The sequence below is a fragment of the Jaculus jaculus genome, chromosome 23 (assembly GCF_020740685.1).
Source record: "Jaculus jaculus isolate mJacJac1 chromosome 23, mJacJac1.mat.Y.cur, whole genome shotgun sequence".
Classification (NCBI taxonomy): Eukaryota; Metazoa; Chordata; class Mammalia; order Rodentia; family Dipodidae; genus Jaculus; species Jaculus jaculus.
In genome coordinates, this window is record NC_059124.1 from 6,042,294 (window position 1) to 6,060,506 (window position 18,213).

Genomic DNA, 18,213 nt, shown 5'->3' on the forward strand with positions numbered 1-18,213 from the left:
CGCACCTAGCAGGGGTCCTCGGAGCCGATGCCCCAGCTTCACCCTGACTTGTATCACAGCCACAGCCCTGAAGAGATCAAACACACCTGCTTCAACTATGACCCCCTGTGGGAGTTTGAATAGATGGCCCCCAATATGCTCAGTGTTTTATTCATTTTTATTCATCCGCAGCCACCTGGCTGGAGGCGGTGCCACCGGGCGGATGTTAAGGTGTGGTGGCGGGTTTGAGATTTCAGTCTAAAGATAGGCAAAGTGTGCTTAGCTGGAGTTCCCGAAGTGTGCTGTGCTGTGCTGGGTGGTTTTTGGCTTTTAGGCTTGTGCTTCTCTCTCTCCGCTTGGACCTACGAAGGCAGGCCAGCTTCTTCTGCCGTCATGGAACTTCCCCTGGACCTGTAAGCTTCAATAAATAGCCCCTTCCTCCATCACTGTGCCTGGTCTGGACGTTCAGCTCAGCGAACCTGAAGCTGTCTGCTACGCCCCTGAAGCCACGTTCAGCAGAGCTGACAAAAGGACAGGCTCCTGACCCTGAGCGCGGGGGCTAGAAGACAGCTCTTCATCCTGCCCTCCTCAGCCCTGGCATGACGGATTCAGACCCTCCTGCACCCGGGGCTCTAGCCCTCCATCTTCCCTGTCTCCAGCCTTAGCCCCATGGAGACCTTAAGGGGTCCCAGGGACTGTTAAAGCAGCATCAAGGCCTAGACAGGCACTCAGCGGGGCAGAACTCTGGGTACAGGCAGCCCCTCTGGGCTCCTCCTGGCGCCTGGCAGAGCCCCGCGGAGGTCGGGAACGTTCTGATTACTAACACAGCCAAGCAGCGAATTAAAATACTAAATTAGAGAACAACTCTGGGGGGGGGGGGAGCCATGTAGGGAAGGAAGGGGAGGAGGAAAGGAATGGAGGGCTTTGGAAGGCACACAGGAAAGCCTATCACGTTTGCTTTTAAGGGTCACGAGGAAGGAGTGATGATGATGGTGGGGTATCTGAGATTGAAGGGACCAAACTGATGCCATGACAGGCTTCAGTAAGTAGGCTTCACCCTACCCAGGCCTAAGTTTCAGTTTCCCGGAGAGGCAGGACTTCTGGAAAGGACCCTACCCTGACATTGAAAGACTCAGGGACCAGAGGGACGCCATGACAGGCTTCAGAGTCACCAGTAGGCCTAAATTTCTGTTTCCCGGCAAGGTTTAAGTAAGAGTTTAACAGTTACTGGAAAAAAACCACGAACTGCTTATGCCATACATTCCTATAATCATAAGTTGCTTAAAGTGTCGCTTAAGTTCCTCAAACCACATAGCCAATCACAAAAAAGGTTACCCAGTCTACCTGGCATTCCCGTAGCCCCTGCCTGCCAAATTTGCCCGCCAATATCCTAAGCCAATCAGGAGAATACAAGTACAGTTACTGTTTAAAACAACCGATCATGTAACCGCCCCCTACTTCTTTGTCCAAATCCCTATAAAAACCCTGCGTTCCCACCACTTGGGGCTCTTGCACGGATCCACTGCATCGGTGAAGTCAAGAGTCTGAGCTTAAGCCTGAAATAAAGCTCCTTGCCTTTGCATGCGGGTTTGGTTCTCCTTGGTGGTCACTGGGGGCGCCGAGAACTGGGCCTAACAATATGTGGCTGGGAGAGATAGCCGCCCAGGGGCCTGAGCCAGTTCCTGGAGACATGCCCAGACCTGCCCCTTTTGTGCCTTTTGCTCCAACCAATCAGGATGTACAACTGTAACTGCTGCTTGCCTAGCCAATCATTTAAACAGATTACTTGACCCGCCTGGGATTCCCCTAGCTGTGCTTAAAAGGGGTCTGCATGCTCCTCTTGGGGTCGCCATTTTGCATGAATGGTTGACCCCAGGACTGGGTCCCTTCCCCTGAGTCAGCTTTTGAAGAAAAAAGTTTACTTATTTAAAAGAGAGGGAAGGAGACAGGGAGAGGCAGATAGAGAGAATGGGGGTACCGGGCCAGCAGCCACTGTAAATGAATTCCAGATATAGTCACCATCTTGTGCATCTGGCTTACATGGGTACTGAGAATTGAACTTGGCTCCCTGGGCTTTGAAGGCAAGCGCCTTAGCCACTAAGCCACCCTCTCCAGCTCCTGAGGCAGCTTTTTTTTTTTTAAATAATTATTTATTTATTATTTATTTGAGATGACAGACACAGAGAGAAAGACAGATAGAGGGAGAGAGAGAGAATGGGCGCGCCAGGGCTTCCAGCCGCTGCAAACAAACTCCAGACGCGTGCGCCCCCTTGTGCATCTGGCTAACGTGGGACCTGGGGAACCGAGCCTCGAACCGGGGTCCTTAGGCTTCACAGGCAAGCGCTTAACCGCTAAGCCGTCTCTCCAGCCCATGAGTCAGCTTTTGATAGAGGCCAGCAAAGAGCCTGTGATGGTTTGAGTCAGGTTTCCCCTCCCCATAAGCTCATGTGTTTGGAGTGCTAGGGGCACTGAAGGCTCGCTGCAGGCGGTGGTTTGCTGGGCACAGGCTTTCGGGCATTATCGCCGGCTTCCCCAAGCTTTCCTGCTGCTATTATCCACCTGATGTTGGCCAGGAGGCGATGTTCAGCCACTCCATCATGGAGTTTGTAAGGCAAAATAAATCCTTTCCTCTCACAAGCTGCTTTTGGTTGGGTACTTTGTGCCAGCAACAAAGAACCTGCAAGAGGGATGCACGGAGAAGGAACACTTTTCTGGATAAGAGGGACATTTTGTTTTTTGAGGTAGGGTCTTGGTCTATCCCAGGCTGACCTGGAATTCACTCTGTAGTCTCAGGGTGGCCTTGAACTCATGGCGATTCTCCTGCGTCTGCCTCCCAAGTGCTGGGATGAAAGGCGTGTGCCACCATGCCCTGCTTTTTTTTTTTTTTTTTTTTTAAGAGGGACTTTTTCATTTCCTTTTCACCTCCTGGCCTGGGTGGCTGGCCTCCGCTCTGTGCCAGCCTTCATAGATGGGCTGCGATGGTGAATGAAGGGCCAGGTGGTGAGCAGCGAGCTGGTGGGTGTGGAGGGACCCCTCCTTTTCGTTTATATCACAGCCCTTGCAGGAAGGCGGAGGAGGTGAGGAGTTTGAGGGCAATGCGTGCCCCTACTGCGGATTCATGACTGGGGGCTGAGGTGAGGCCCAGCTGGGGGAACCCTTCCAGTGGGGGACATGCGTCTTGAACAGCCCACTCCATCCCCGGGAACCTCTGGTGAATCTCCAAGACTTGAATACGCAAAGGTGTAAGCCAAGCTCGGCCGTGGGAAGGAATGCTGGAAAAGTCTCCCCTGACCTATGTCGAAGGTTGCCGGCAGGATCAAGGGCTGGAAAGCCAGGCCCTTGTCCCAGAGACAGTTGTCCCCATAGCACTGTCTCCGTCCCTCGAGTCTGGAGGGAGAATCGGCGGAGGTTGCTCCTGGGATGGGCATGGTCCAGTGTGAATCGTGTCTCCCAAAATTCTTCTGGAATCCTCATTTCAGTGCCTGTGACCGTGGTCCTATTTGAAAATAGCCTGGCGGATGCAATCAACTTTGGCTGAGGTCATGGCGGGGGGGGGAGGGGGATGCATGGGGTAGGGGCTGGCATCCTTACAAGAAGTGGGGCTGGACAGATGGTTTAGCGGTAAAGGCACTTACTGCGAGGCCTAAGGACCCATGTTCAACTCCCCAGGTCCCACATAAGCCAGATGCATAAGGTGATGCAAAAGCAAGGTCGCACATATGCACAAGGTGGCGTGTGCGTCTGGAGTTCAATTGCAGTGGCTAGAGGCCCTGGTGTGCCAATTCTCTCATAAAAAAAAGAAAAAGAAGGAGGAGGAGGAGGAGGAGGAGGAGGAGGAGGAGGAGGAGGAGGAGGAGGAGGAGGAGGAGGAGGAGGAGGAGGAGGAGGAGGAGGAGGAGGAGGAGACGACGGCAGTGGGATGGTGTGATGTGAAGACAGGGGAAGGGAAGGGAAGCTCAGGATTACCAGCCCCCACCCTGAGCTACGGAGGAGCGGGCTGGCCTCACGATACCTGGATGTTGGGCTTCTAGATCCAGAACTGTGAAAGGAAACATTTCTGCTGCTTAATCCCACCAGGCTGTGGCACTTGGTCCTGCCAGCCTAGGAAAGCACCATAGTGAGATGTGGGCAACGCTGTCTTTCCTCATGCGTGCCAATCTTTTGGAGATTATCTGTAGTGGGCATATGGGACTTTTATGATCAGGAAAACATAGTTTTAAAAACGAGTGTTTAGAATGGAATTTCAAAGGGGAAAGTGTGCGGGGGGGGGGAGGGAGGGAATTACGATGGGATTTTTTTTTTTATAATCATGGAAAATGTTAATAAAAATTTTAAAAAAAATGAGTGTTTGCCCGGTGTGGTGGTGCATGCCTTTAATCCCAGCACTCGGGAGGCAGAGGAAAGAGGATCGCCATGAGTTCATGGCCAGCCTGACACTACATAGTGAACTCCAGGTCAGCCTGAGCTAGAGTGAGACCCTATCTCAAAAAACCAAGTTAAAAAAAAAACAAACACGAATGTTTGAGCCAGGTGTAGTGGCTCAGGAGTAAACTGCCAGCACTCGGGAGGTTGAGGAAGATTGCTGTAAGTTCAAGGCCAGCCTGGGATACAGTGTGAGACCCTGTCGCAACTCCCACTCCCCAGTAAAGGAATGAGTGAAAGAGAAAAGGGTAAATGCTCGCTTGGCATTCGTTCGAAACACCTCGGGTGGAGGCGCTTGCTCTGTGGGTAAAGTGCTTGATTTGCAAGTATGGGAACCCGATTTTGGTTCCCAGTCCCCATGTAAAAATGTTGGGAGTGGCGGCACATGCCTGTAATCCCAGCACTAGGGATGTGGAGATCAGCAGATGAACTGCAGGCCAATGAGAGGCTTAGTGGTTAAGGCGTTTGCCTGCAAAGCCAAAGGACCCAGGCTCAATTCCCCAGGTCCCACATTAGCCAGATGCACAATGGGGCGCATGAACCTGGTGTTTGTTTGCAGTGGCTGGAGCTGGTGTTCCCATTCTCTCTCTCACTCTCTTTCAAGTAAATAAATATAAATAAAATATAAAAAAATTATAAAGGGAGTCCAAGCATCATATGTAGTTTACCTGAAGGGCTGGTCTTATCTACGCCTGCACCCTATGGTCAGTCCCCAGCTGAGGCTTAATTGTCCACTGTCCTCAAACCAGGCTCTCTCTGTTCCAAGAAACCCTTGCCCAGGAAGATCCAAGCAGTGAACCATCGGATTCGTTTCAGGAACTTTGCAAAACACATTTAAACCAACACTGGACTGTTCATTTTTGACAGACAGCATCCAATACTATCTGGTCTCCAAGACTTCAAAACCTGCCAAGAGCGGCTCCCTTTCAGCCCAAGACAGAGCTGTGATGTTAGCTGGACCCCGGGACATGTTGCCTTTAAAACAATATTTTTTTTTTATTTGCTTCTTTGGGAGAGAATGGGCACACCAGGGCCTCCAGCCACTGCAAACTAACTCCAGATGCGTGGGCCACCTTGTACATCTGGGTTACATGGGTCCTGGGGAATCGAACCTGGGTCCTTTAGCTTTGTAGGCAAACCCCTTAACCGCTAAGCCATCCCTACAGCCCCTCTTTGCCTTTCTGAGCCAACTCTTCGTAGGGGGAGCTCTCCCTTTCCTAGAGGAGGGGCTCTGCCTTGTCAGGGCATCATGAGGGGTGTTTTCAGGCATGTGACATCTAATCTACCCACAGAAGTGTGTCTGGGCAAACGGATTCAGGGACTGAACTAAGTCACCAGACCATGGCAACAGCCTGCTGTGGCCGCCTTAGCTTTCTCCTCCCTTCTCACCTCGGGGACCACAGTGCAACCCTCACACCCGCACGTACCCACATGCACCCCCCCATATATAGATACACACACACACTCACACACATGCATACGTGCACACACATATACATATGCTCACACAAAACATGCATTCACATATACATTCACTCACACATACACTCACACACCACACACATACAAATACATACACTCACACACACATATACACCCACACATACACACACTCAAATAAACACTAAGCACGGCGGAGTACACCTGTAATCCCAGCGCTTGGATAACTGAGACAGGAGGATCACCAGCTCAAGTCCAGCCTAGCCCTAGATATGAAATCTTGTCTTAAAGAATAAAATAAAAATCCTTCTCCTGTCCATTTGGGGCCGATGACATTGTGTTTCCACTACTCAGGTCATTGCCTCTGGGGATGGACATTGTGAAAAGTGGAACCGGGCATGACTGACGCCATTGTGGTCACCACAGTGAAGCTGGGATTCAAGGCGAGCCCAGGGTTAGTGGGCTTCGGGGGGGTGGGGCGTCGTTCCAGCCTTGTCGTTCCCCATGAGTGCCTGTGAGAGTGACTTGGGAAGATGGGTGGAACTGCAAGGTAGCTGCGTCTGCTATGCCCGTGGCTTTGAGTTGGCAGGATGAGGGGAGCCCTTAAGTGTTTTGTTTCCTTTTAAATGCTTTTTATTTATTTTATTTTAGAGCAAGAGAGAGAGGGAGACACACACACAGACACACACAGAGACAGAGAGAATTGGCACACCACGGTCTCAGCCGCTGCAATGGAACACCAGATGCTTGCGCCACCTAGTGGGCATGTGTGACTTTGCGCTTGCCTCACCTTTGTGCATCTGGCTTGCGTGGGATCTGGAGAGTCAAACATGGGTCCTTAGGTTTCTCAGGCAAGCGTCTTCTTAATGGCTAAGCCATCTCTCTAGCCTTTGAGTGGTGTTTGATATGGGAAAAAGCAACTTCAGAGTGGTGACCGAAATGCCAAGGTGGCTGGACTCAGGGGGTGTGGGGAGGGTTACCCCAGCAACCTTCACTCACCCAGAAGAAGAAGTTGAAAAGGAAGAGCAGAGACCTCAGGTGGACGAGCAGCCAGTCTTCTTGCTCTGACTTGCAGCGGGCCATGGTGGCTGGGCCTGCGGAGAACATTCACATGGTGATGGGAAAGCATGGACCTCCTCAGCTAACCCTCACCAGGGACTCACTAGCCGTGTGACCCAGAGGGTTTGAAGCTGTGAGTACGCAACAGGAATCCCAGGTGGAAGAAAGAAGCCGTGACCTCACCCAGAGCAGCCCAGCTAGAATTTTCTAGATTTTTTTGGATCGTAGTTTCGTCCTTGTGACGCCAGGCTAACGTAGAAGTTTCCAGAAGTTCCTGTCCTTTCCTGCCTCATTAGCATTGCAGGACACACGTGTTCCCATCTTACACACATGTGTGCATACTCTCATGTAGTTACACACTTGGCACGGTCACTTGGCATTGGAAATCTGAATGGGGCTCTGCACGCATAAATGTACGTGAGCTGGACAGGATCTCAGTGATCACCGTTACCCTCCGCTAGGTCCTGGCTCCTTGGCATGGGGAGGAAAAGGTTCCAGACGAGACAGTGACTCTGTAGGAAGAGGTACAGGGACGCTGTCGTCTGATACCTGGTTCTAAGCCTTTCCGTGTGCTCTGAGTAAGCTGGTACCCTTCCACCCTGAGTCCTTCCTGTAAACACGGAGGGGGATCCCAATGCCACAAGGTTGTGGGGATAACTCCCACAGGTCTGGGGTCACCCATGAAGGCTCTAGCACAGGACCTGACACATATGGGGAAATTACAGCTAGGTGGGGACTCCTAGGCCCCAAGATCTCCGTCTCTGTCCCAATACCACGTTCCTTGTCCCGTTTTCCGGGTGAATGATCTGGGATTTGTGACGTCAGTGTGTGTGTTGGGGGGTGCGGGGAAAGGTTGGTAGAGTTGGTTTGATTCTCTGCAGATGTAAACCTCAGTAGACAGAGGCTTTGGCCTTAAGTTGTGGGCCCCAGGGCCCCTGCACGCCCATGCTGAGAGAGACCCTCTCTGGAGCTCAGGGTGCCGCAACAGGCTCAAGTTTTGCCCATTTCCAGCCTCTCCAGTGCTCCCAGGGCCTGCTCTGCGAGGTCAATGCCTCCAGAAGCACCCTCTGTCTTTTATCTCAAGCTCGTGGGCTCTTGGAAGCCAAGAGAGGAAGAGAAGGACAGGAGAAGGCAGAGAGAAGCGAGGAGGCTGCATTCGTTGGGATTTCTATTCACAGATCTCAAAGAAGGTAATTAAGGATTTTTTTGGTCTTGTTTAAAAAAAAAAAAAGACAAAACCCATTTTTCTTCAATTTAGTCTGAGAGACACAGTGGTGGAAGAAATCTAGGAGAGAAAAAAGGATGCCTGTGAAAGATGATGATGGCTCGATCTGCAGGACCAGGCTTCAGAGAAGCTATTGCATGATCCTGCCAGCGAGAGTCTGCACCCTTGGGTGGGCAGTTCACCCCTGCATAGTCTCTGCTTCCTTTCTAGGCCCCTCCCTTCAGTCCAGGGACCCTGGACTCTACTTGAGAGGCTTGATAAACCTACCTCACCTCTGAGTGGTACCCAGTCACGGAGAATGGCATTCCTAAAAAGATCTTCAAAGAGCCGGGCGTGGTGGCGCACACCTTTAATCCCAGCTCTCGGGAGGCAGAGGTAGGAGGATCTCCATGAGTTCGAGGCCACCCTGAGACTACATAGTGAATTCCAGGTCAGCCTGGGCTAGAGCGAGACCCTACCTCAGAAAAATTAAAAAAAAAAAAAAAAAAAAGATCTTCAGAGAAAGTCACAACTTAACAAAACAGAAATACCTATCTAATAGCAGTGTTTGCCGTCAGAGTCGAGAAAACCCTGAGGATTTCATTTAACCTTTCTCAAAAAGGATGAAGACGTATAAATACAACCGGGCTCCGACACAGTTTCGGCTGCTTTGATACAGGGCCACATTATGCAGCCCAGGGTGTCCTAGAACTCGTGACAGTCTCCCTCCTGCCTCCACCTCCCAAATGCCACTGGGACTGTAGGTGGGTACATGAGTTCTGGGGTGTCAGTAGCTGCTTGCAGCCAGATGTTTGCATCTGAAAGCCAGCTGTGCCACCGGTCAGCCGTGGCAGCCTGGGCAAGCTACTCTACCACTCCGTGCAGCGACAGGACGGGCAGCCCTTGCCTCTGCCACCTGCTGAGTCACGCGGCTCTCCCTCCCCTCGGCTCGCTTCCTTTGGAATGGAGTCTCTCAGTTGTTTGTGTTGTTGTTGTTGTTGGAGACTTGGCCACCCGGAGCAGGGTGACTTTTCCCAGCCTTCCTTTCTTTATGATGTCGCCAGGATTAACTGCTGGCAGGCAAGTGGTACGTGAGCAGATGGGGTGTGTGCCACCGTCAGAGGCACCTTTCAGGGCCATGTTTCACACGCTGTTGGGGAGACCATGTACCGTGTCACCACCGTAGGGTGCGGGGCGCCTCGGGCCAAGGAGAGCCAACGTGTTCGTTATGCCTTGTGTGTGGTCTGTGCTCTTCCTGACTTGTGTGCGTATGTTAAGTGTGGTGTGTGTTTGTGATGTGTGTAGATACATGTGTCCCATGTGCATGCATGCTAAAGCTTTTCCTTTCTTTTTTTTAATTTTTTTGTTCATTTTTATTTATTTATTTGAGAGTGACAGAGAGAGAGAGAGAGAGAGAGGGAGAATGGGTGCGCCAGGGCTTCCAGCCACTGCAAACGACCTCCACATGGGTGCACCCCATTGTGCATCTGGCTAACGTGGGTCCTGGGGAATCGAGCCTTGAACCGGGGTACTTAGGCTTCATAGGCAAGCACTTAACTGCTAAGCCGCCTCTCCAGCCCCTTTTCCTTTCTTTTGTAAAATATTTATATTTATTTACTTTTGAGAGAGAGAGAGAGAGAGACAGAGAGATAAAGAGAAGGGAAAAGAATAAGAAAGATAGAGTGAGAGAGAGAGAGAGAGAGAGAGAGAGAGAACAGGCATGCGAAGGCCTCTTTCTACTATATTTAAAAAAAATTTTTTTTTGTTTATTTTAATTTATTTGAGAGTGACAGACAGAGAGAGAAATAAACAGATATATATAGAGAGAATGGGCACGCCACGGCCTCCAGCCGCTACAAACAAACTCCAGATGCATGCGCCCTCTTGTGCATCTGGCTAACGTGGGTCCTGGGAAATAGAGCCTTGAACTGGGGTCCTTAGGCTTCACAGGCAAGCACTCAACCTCTAAGCCATCTCTCTAGGCCCCTTTCCACTATAAATAAACTCCACATATGTGCACCACCCTGTGCTCTGGCTTTATGTGGGTACTGGGGAAGTGAACCAGGGCCAGCAGACGGTGTAATCAGGTGCCTTTAACCACTGAGCCATCTCCCCAGCCCTGTTAAAGATTTTGCTAAAGATCAAACTAATCAGAAGGAAGATTCTAGTGCATTCCCCTATGCCCCAGGGTCCACCAGGCAGGGTGTGTGTGTGTGTGGGGGGGGAGCGGTGCTAAGGGCCGGAGATGTACAGTAGGAAGAGGTTCCGGCCTTGTATGGAAGTTCAAGGTGCTGGGGTGTCACTGGCCCTTTAGGGGCGTTCACTGAGGCTGGCCCAGATTAGACTTGCAGCTCCTGGTGTTTTCTGGCGAGGGCAGAAATGGGCTGGCAGGGATGGAACTCAGTGCTGGAGTCCAAGACAGAGCTGAGGAGGTCTAGGTGATGGGTAGTGGATAGAGTCCTACCTGGCATCACAGGAAGCCCCTGGGGACAGGTCCTGTAAGCTGGGAAACCTCAGCCCCGGCCCTGAGGTCAAGAAAGGATCCAGCTGAGGAGGAAGAGGAAGAGGACAGAGGCCAGGAAAGGTGGGAACCAGTGCTGGGAAAGGGCTGGCCTGAGCCACAGCCATGCCCATGGAGGACTTTTCTGGGTTCAGGGTGTATGTGGAAGATGGTTCAGTGGGGACCTGGAGGGATATTTTTTTAAAATATTTATTTATTTGAGAGAGAAGGAGAGAGACACCGAGAGAGAGACAGAGAGACAGAGAGAGAATGGGCACACCAGGGCCTCCAGCCACTGCAAACGAACTCCAGATGCGTGCACCCTCTTGTGCATCTGGCTAACGTGGGTCCTGGGAATCAAACCTGGGTCCTTTGGCTTTGCAGGCAAGCGCCTTAACCGCTAAGCCATTTCTCTAGTCCAGGGATATTTTATTTTTGAAAAAATTGGATTAGCAGGGCTGGAGAGATTCTCCAGGTCCCACGTTACAAGGGGGGGGGCACATGCATCTGGAATTTGTTTACAGTGGCTAGATGCCCTGGTGTGCCCATCCTTTCTCTCTCTCTCCGCCTCTTTCTCTCTCTCAAATAAATAAAGTAAGTAAGATATATAAAATATTTTTGATTAGCATATAAAGAATTAGTTTCACTATGGCATTTTTCAAAAAAACATTGTTTTGATTATTTCCCTTCCCCCCCTTTTCCTCCCCTGTCCCCTCTTGTCCCCCTTCTGAGTTCTCCCCTGCCAGTACCCCCCTTTCTGCCTCCACGTCACATGGATCCTAGTGTCTCCCCTCAGCACGTTTTATTCCCTTCGTGGGGTCGCCTGTCTAATTTCGTAGTGTATTCCCACACTCACGCCCTTTTATCAACAAGCATTAAGAACGAGGATCTGCCTATTAGCGAGAACATAGGACTTCTACTTTTCTGAGTCTCGGTCCCTTCACTTTTTGCTCCCATCTATTTTCCTGCATAGTTCATAGTTTCATTTTCTTTATAGCTACATAAAATTCCATTACAGGACTTACTTCAAAGTAATAAAGGCTGAGGCTGGAGACATGGCTCAGCAGCTAAGACGCTGATCTGTAAAGCCTAATGACCCCGATTTGATTTCCCCGGTACCCACGTCAAGCCAGACGCACAACGTGGCATATGGCATCTGAGATTTGCTAAGCGGCTAGAGACCTTGGCACACCCCTTCCTCTCTCTGGCTCTCTGTCTCCTTGCAAATAATTAAGTGAATAAATACTTTAAAAAAATAATAAAGGCATGGTGAGACTAGGGTTGTGTGCCAGGGTTAGACATCACTTCCCGGGTGGCTGGTGGTGGAGGGGGAGACCAAACTAGCAGAAGGTCAACAGCGAGCTGCCAACCAACTTAGATTCTACTTCTCACACTCATCATGGAAGCCCCTACCCCCCTCCCCCAAAAAAAAATCTCAGAAAGGGCGAAAACGCAGGTTAAACTGTCTACTGGCCTTGGCACCCAGGAGAAGCTTGGAGCTGATCTCGCTCCAAAATGTGACCATGAAACAAGACTAAAAGAAAGCACCCCGTGCTCCCATCAGCAGACGCTCCAGTGGGGGGGCCCTGAGTATGCCGCAAGGGGACCAGACCTCATTTTTGGCGTGGGCTTCTAGGGAGCTTGTTGGTTCAGCAATGAAAACACCATTAGTGTGTCTTCCTTAACACACCAGTCCTCCAGGTTCATTCCTGCTGTTGCAAACAGCTGGATGCTACCTTTCTCACAGCCAGGCAGTGTCTCACTGGACATACATATCATACTGTCTTGGTTTCCTGAGGTAGGGTCTCACTCTGGCCCATGCTGACCTGGAATTCACTATGGAGTCTCAGGGTGGCCTCGAACTCATGGCGATCCTCCTACCTCTGCCTCCCGAGTGCTGGGATTTATGGTGTGTGCCACCACGCCCGGCTCACATATCACTCTTTTTTCACTCATTCATCTGTTGACAGACAGCTAGATTCTTACCTTGGTTGCTGTGAACAATGCTGCAGTAACGTGGGCATGTCGGCGTCTCTACAACGCACCCCTGTAATTCCCTTAGGATGCATATCCTCAGGAGTGGCTTAGAGGGAGTGAACTAGGCCAGGCACAGAAGGACAAGTAGGACGTGATCTCACACATATGTGGGATCTACAGATACTGTTCTTAGAAGAGGAGAATGGTGGTCACCAGGGGCTTGTCCAAGGACACCCAATTCCGGTCAGCTCAGAGGACTAAGTTTGCTGTACAAATTGGGACCGGAGCTAATTATATATTGTCTGCAGAATGGATTTTTTTTTTTTTTTTTTACTTACTATACAGCAAAAATCCGGTGAGGGAATGCATATGCTAATTACCTGTACTGAATTATGCCATAAGATCTCTCTGAGAGAGAGAGAAAATATAATTTCATCTGTCAACTAAAAAGAATCCTTCTCCTCAAGTTAATATATGTATGTTATGGGACAACCTAGTGCACTTCCACCTGCCCATCCTACCCCTTCAGCTGAGAGCCAGCTTTCTGCCCTGAGCTCTTGAGCAGCCATGGTCAGCCTCAGCGGCTTGATTCACAATTTAATTTGGCCTTCTAATGAAACTGGCTGCGGTTGCCACACAACGTGTTTCCCTCCTCCCTGTGGCCCACCTGGACCATCTTAGACCTCCGCCTTCCTCTTATCACTGAGAGATGTTTGCCCAAGTGCGTCACGGTGTCCTATTTTGTTTATAGCACCGACCACGGACAGGTTGGTAATACCCCCTGCAAGGGCATGTCCTGAGGTAACCGTGGAAACCTCATTTACAAAAAAAAAAAAAAAAAAAGAGAGATCTTAATTTGACAACGTAGATTGATGTCTGTAGGAAAGCCATTTTCAAAGAAGGGGGAGCCGGGTGTGGTGTGGCGCACGCCTTTAATCCCAGCCCTGGGAAGGCGGAGGTAGGAGGATCGCCGTGAGTTCGAGGCCATCCTGAGACTACATAGCGGATTCCAGGTCAGCCTGAGCTAGAGTGACACCCTACCTTGAAAAACAAAACAAGCAAACAAATAAACAAACAAAAAATAAATAAAGAGGGAAAGTCACCAGTGGCCGGCACGTGAAGCACCCCATCTTCGCTGTCCACCTGACACACCCCGGTGAGCAGGGGAGGTGCTTAAGGACAGGTGGCGTCACGAACAGCCTGTGGGAGGGACTGCAGTAGGCCTCCCCCGTCTGTCCTCTGCTGTCACCGTGGGCATGAGGTCACCAAGTCCTACCTGACACCTGTCTTGGTCCTTAGGCCGCCCCCGCTCGTAAGGGCTTTCGGAGGGCTACGCTCACGTCCCGTGACACTGCGTCTCGGTTCCGCCCACCTGTGGAAATGCAAGGACGGCTGCCCTTACTGGGCGAGACCAAGGTGTCACCTGCCCTAGGTTTTTTCTTTTTAAATATATCTTTTAAATTTTTATTTATTTATTTGAGAGCGACAGACACAGAGAGAAAGACAGATAGAGGGAGAGAGAGAGAATGGGCGCGCCAGGGCCTCCAGCCACTGCCAACGAACTCCAGACGCGTGCACCCCCTTGTGCATCTGGCTAACGTGGGACCTGGGGAACCGAGCCTCGAACCGGGGTCCTTAGGCTTCACAGGCAAGCGCTTAACTGCTAAGCCATCTCTCCAGCCCCTGCCCTAGGTTTTATGACCCCATAGCTATCTCAGACCACTTCTACCTCCCTGGAGCCTTTATAGACCACATTGGATGCCAGAGCCAGCCAACCTGGCCATCGGGTGCGGTTGTGAATGCTTCCTGAGAAAACCTCTCGAAAGCTCACAGCCACCCCGTGAGACGGGCGCTGAGGTCATCCCCTCGCCACAGAGGTGCAAAGAGACTCAGAAGTCATGCAGAGGTCATGCCTGCAGTAAGCCGTGGGTGGTGAGTCTTGGCAGGTGCGGCAGCATGTCCCAGTGTGCCCACACAGTGCCCCTGTTTACACCGACTGAATCTGGGACAACTCCAGTTGACACTTAGTGTCTTGAGATAATTATTAGTAATGTTTTGTTCACTTAAAAAAAATAGTTCTAGTTGGGAGTGGTGGTGCACGCCTTTATTCCCAGCACTTGGTGGGGGGGGGGCAGAAGTAGGAGGTTCAATGTGAGTTCAAGGCCACCCTGAGACTACATAGTGTCACAGGTCAGTCTGAGCAAGAGCGAGATCTTACCTCGGAAAAGAAAACAAAACAAACAAGCAAGCAAGCAAATAAACAAAAGTTCTGGGGAGATGAGTGGATCCTTAATGTGGTATCTTCACTATAACATCGGACCACCTGTCCAATCTTTCATGCTCCCCAAGCCTCCTCATCTTCCTGCCCCACCCCAGCCCCCGTAGTTGGTTTCACTGACCGTGTGCTGATCTGTCATTCTGGGTCACAGAGCCACCTCAGGCAAGCTCCAGGTGCACCTTCCACTGAAATTAGAGCTCTGGGTTCTGAGTGCCCAAGGCGGTAGGTGGGTGGGTGTCAACAGACATGGAAGGAATGAAATGAGCCAGTGAGCAAATGCACCATGGAGCATCATACTCTTGAATTCCTGGAGAGCTCATAAGTATTTTTCAGCCCTCTCACACTCTCTCATGGTTCCCGGGGAAAAGTAAAGTCAAAGATAACAGGAGAGGGTTGGGATTAAAGGCGTGCGCCACCACGCCCGGCTGGCACCAGCGTTTAAAGGAGTGGAAACTGGGTAATAAAGGTTACAAGGTCCATGGGAGGCTTGAAGCTTCGACCGTGATTGGGTAAGCAATGGCAAACTGGTCCTTCTGATTGCAGGGATTAGGAATTCAGTCACCGCGTCGGAGGTTAAATGAACCCAAGCGGTCCGGTAGACCCTGGGGCTGGGGAAACGAGCATTCGCTTACATGGATTCTAAGACAGGCCGGAGCACCGGTGTCCGAGGTGAACATGTCAACTGATGTCCTGTTGCTGTGCTGGACATCACAGACATTATGCTCTGTAAGGCCACCAGGGGCCAGCCAGCTCAACCAGGCGACATCAGTCCCTGGCAGCTGTCCCGGGCTGCTGGTGTGGGGGATGCAGCCAGGAGAAGGGAGGAGGCTGAGGGCAAGAAGTAAACCCTGAGGCCACCCAGGCACAGCGCTATAAAACATAAGGAATTTTTGTTGTTGTTGTTGTTTGTTTTTCCGAGGTAGGGTCTCGCTCTAGCTCAGGCTGACCTGGAATTCACTATGTAGTCTCAGGGTGGCCTCGAACTCACGGCGATCCTCCTACCTCTGCCTCCTGAGTGCTGGGATTAAAGGTGTGCGCCACCGTGCCCGGCAAGGATTTAATGTTGAACACTACACCTCAAAAACACCCTTCAGCAAGAATAGCACCTTTCCTCACACACTGAGCCCTCCTACCACAGTCAATGCTTTCCCCACACTCAGAGAAGAGCTTTAAGTTCCCTGGCAGTCTTGAATGAAAGAAACTTGGGGGGGCCGGAGGGATGACTTAGCGGTTAAGGCACTTGCCTGCAAAGCCAGAGGACCTGGGTTCGATTCCCCAGGACCCACGCAAGTCAGATGCACAAGGTGGCGCATGCATCTGGAGTTTGTTTACAGTGGCTGAAGGCCCTGGTGCACCCTTTTTCTCACTTTCTCTGTCTGACTCTCTCTCGAATAAATAAAGATAATTCCTTTTTTTAAAAGAAGCTGGGGCTGGAGAGATGGCTTAGCAGTTAAGGCACTTGCCTGCAAAGCCAAAGGATCCCGGTTGGATTCCCCAGGACCCATGTTAAGCCAGATGCACAAGGTGGCGTATGTGTCTGGAGTTTGTTTGCAGTGGCTGGATGCCCTGGTGTGCCCATTCTCTCTCTGTCTGCCTCTCTCTTTTTCAAATGCATAAAATATATTTTAAAAAAATAGAAAAAAAGTAGAAGTTTGGATTTCCTCAGAGGAGAAGCTGTTGTTCACCCAGGCTGGGTCACGGGTTCTAGGCTCTGTCCCTACATGACCAGGCTGTGTTAATCACCCTGGCTGAGGGACAGTGAATCCGGAACCCAGAAGAGGAAGGAAGGCCTAGAGAAGTCCTCGCCACCACCAGGGTGCTCCGAAATCTGTTAACAGCGCTCCTGACAGAACTGGGTGAGGGGACAAGCAGCAATCGGGTGTCAGGGTCCTTTCACTGGCCGGCAAATTCTCCTCTGCGCCTCGGTTAATTTGCACCCTGGGAAAGTTCATGTTGACGGTGTGTTCTGCCAAGGAAGTTTTTCCATGGACCTCAATATTTAAAGCTCTCATACCCAGCCTGAAATTTCTCCTGTTTCTCTTTCTTCTCTGGCTTTTTCTTTTTTCTTTTCCCTTGGCGCTGGCCTGTAATTCCCTGTACCAGGATGTGGTCTACATGCTGAGTTCTCTCTCCGTTGGAGAATCTGCTTCTCTTTTTCAGATGGGAACCGGACTTGAGGAGATAAACGACCCAGTGCACCCCATCCTGGCCCCAGCTGAAACCACAGAGGAATTGGGGGAATGGGCAGGAGGAGTGCTGCTCTCTCAGTTAAGCTGACATCAGTACAAGGGTGATCGAGAAAGACACTGAGGACACTCACCACCTACCAAACCGGACATCTAGATGCTCTTAAGAGCCCCTCACTGAAGTCGACTTAAAATGCTCCCAGCATGGCTCAGGGAATGTTTCAGAAGAGGGGGGTGGAAGATTGTTAGAGCCACAAGTTGGGACATTTTGCACAGAGACAATGTCTGTCCCCCGTAACTGACGGCTGCCCCCACAATGCATGACCCACAATCCCCATGGAGTTCACCTGCATCCCCAACGAGGAAGGCCTCTTCAGAAAAGGGGCAGGGAGGAGGGAAAGGATGGCACCAACATGTGCTGTTTATATACTAAATATGTCCATTTCGAGTAAAAATAAATTAATATAAATATAAATATATATATATATTATATATCAATATCTATCTATCTATATATTATAGATCAGATGGAGCTTTGCTGGTAGAAGGGATGTACTCAGGCCCTCTAACCTGTGTTCCTCCTGTGTTCTCTGTCCTGCCCCCCACACCCCAAAGCTGGGGCCACAACAAAACCCCTGGCTCTAGGGCGTTGAGATCTTGACGACCAGTGACCAGCCTTTCCTTCTTTTTTTTTTATTATTTTATTTTTTATTATTATTTATTTATTTATTTGAGAGCGACAGACACAGAGAGAAAGACAGATAGAGGGAGAGAGAGAGAATGGGCGCGCCAGGCTTCCAGCCTCTGCAAACGAACTCCAGACGCGTGCGCCCCCTTGTGCATCTGGCTAACGTGGACCTGGGGAACCGAGCCTCGAACCGGGGTCCTTAGGCTTCACAGGCAAGCGCTTAACCGCTAAGCCATCTCTCCAGCCCCCAGCCTTTCCTTCTTTAATGTGTGCTGCTGCACACTAGCTTACGGTTAAACTGACCACAAGGCACCTTTACACCTGCAGGGGACCTCTGGGGTCATCTGAGAGGCCCTTCGTATTACAGACGGTCCAGCTGCTACTGCCCTTGCCCACCTTTAACCCCTCCATGTGCTTTTATGGTAATAAAGCCTCATAATATTTGCCACTGTAACCAGTTTTTTAAAAATTTATTTGTTG

The 18,213-nt window shown here is 50.7% G+C and overlaps 1 protein-coding gene across 2 annotated transcripts in view; it reads right to left on the reverse strand.

Annotated features, from left to right (window-relative positions):
- Tspan11 (tetraspanin 11) overlaps nucleotides 1–13,929 on the reverse strand; it is a 53,169-nt gene extending 39,240 nt beyond the window's left edge. The window contains exons 1-2 of one of the 2 annotated variants that reach the window (XM_045139659.1): nucleotides 13,858–13,927; nucleotides 6,841–6,935 (exon numbers count right to left, since the gene is read on the reverse strand). In XM_045139659.1, coding sequence (XP_044995594.1) covers nucleotides 6,841–6,924 — 84 coding nt within the window. In that variant the 5' untranslated portion in view covers nucleotides 6,925–6,935; nucleotides 13,858–13,927. Of the gene's footprint in view, nucleotides 1–6,840; nucleotides 6,936–13,857 lie in introns of both variants that reach the window. The other variant, XM_045139658.1, reaches the window with a different exon arrangement.
- Between the last annotated feature and the right edge of the window lie 4,284 nt (nucleotides 13,930–18,213).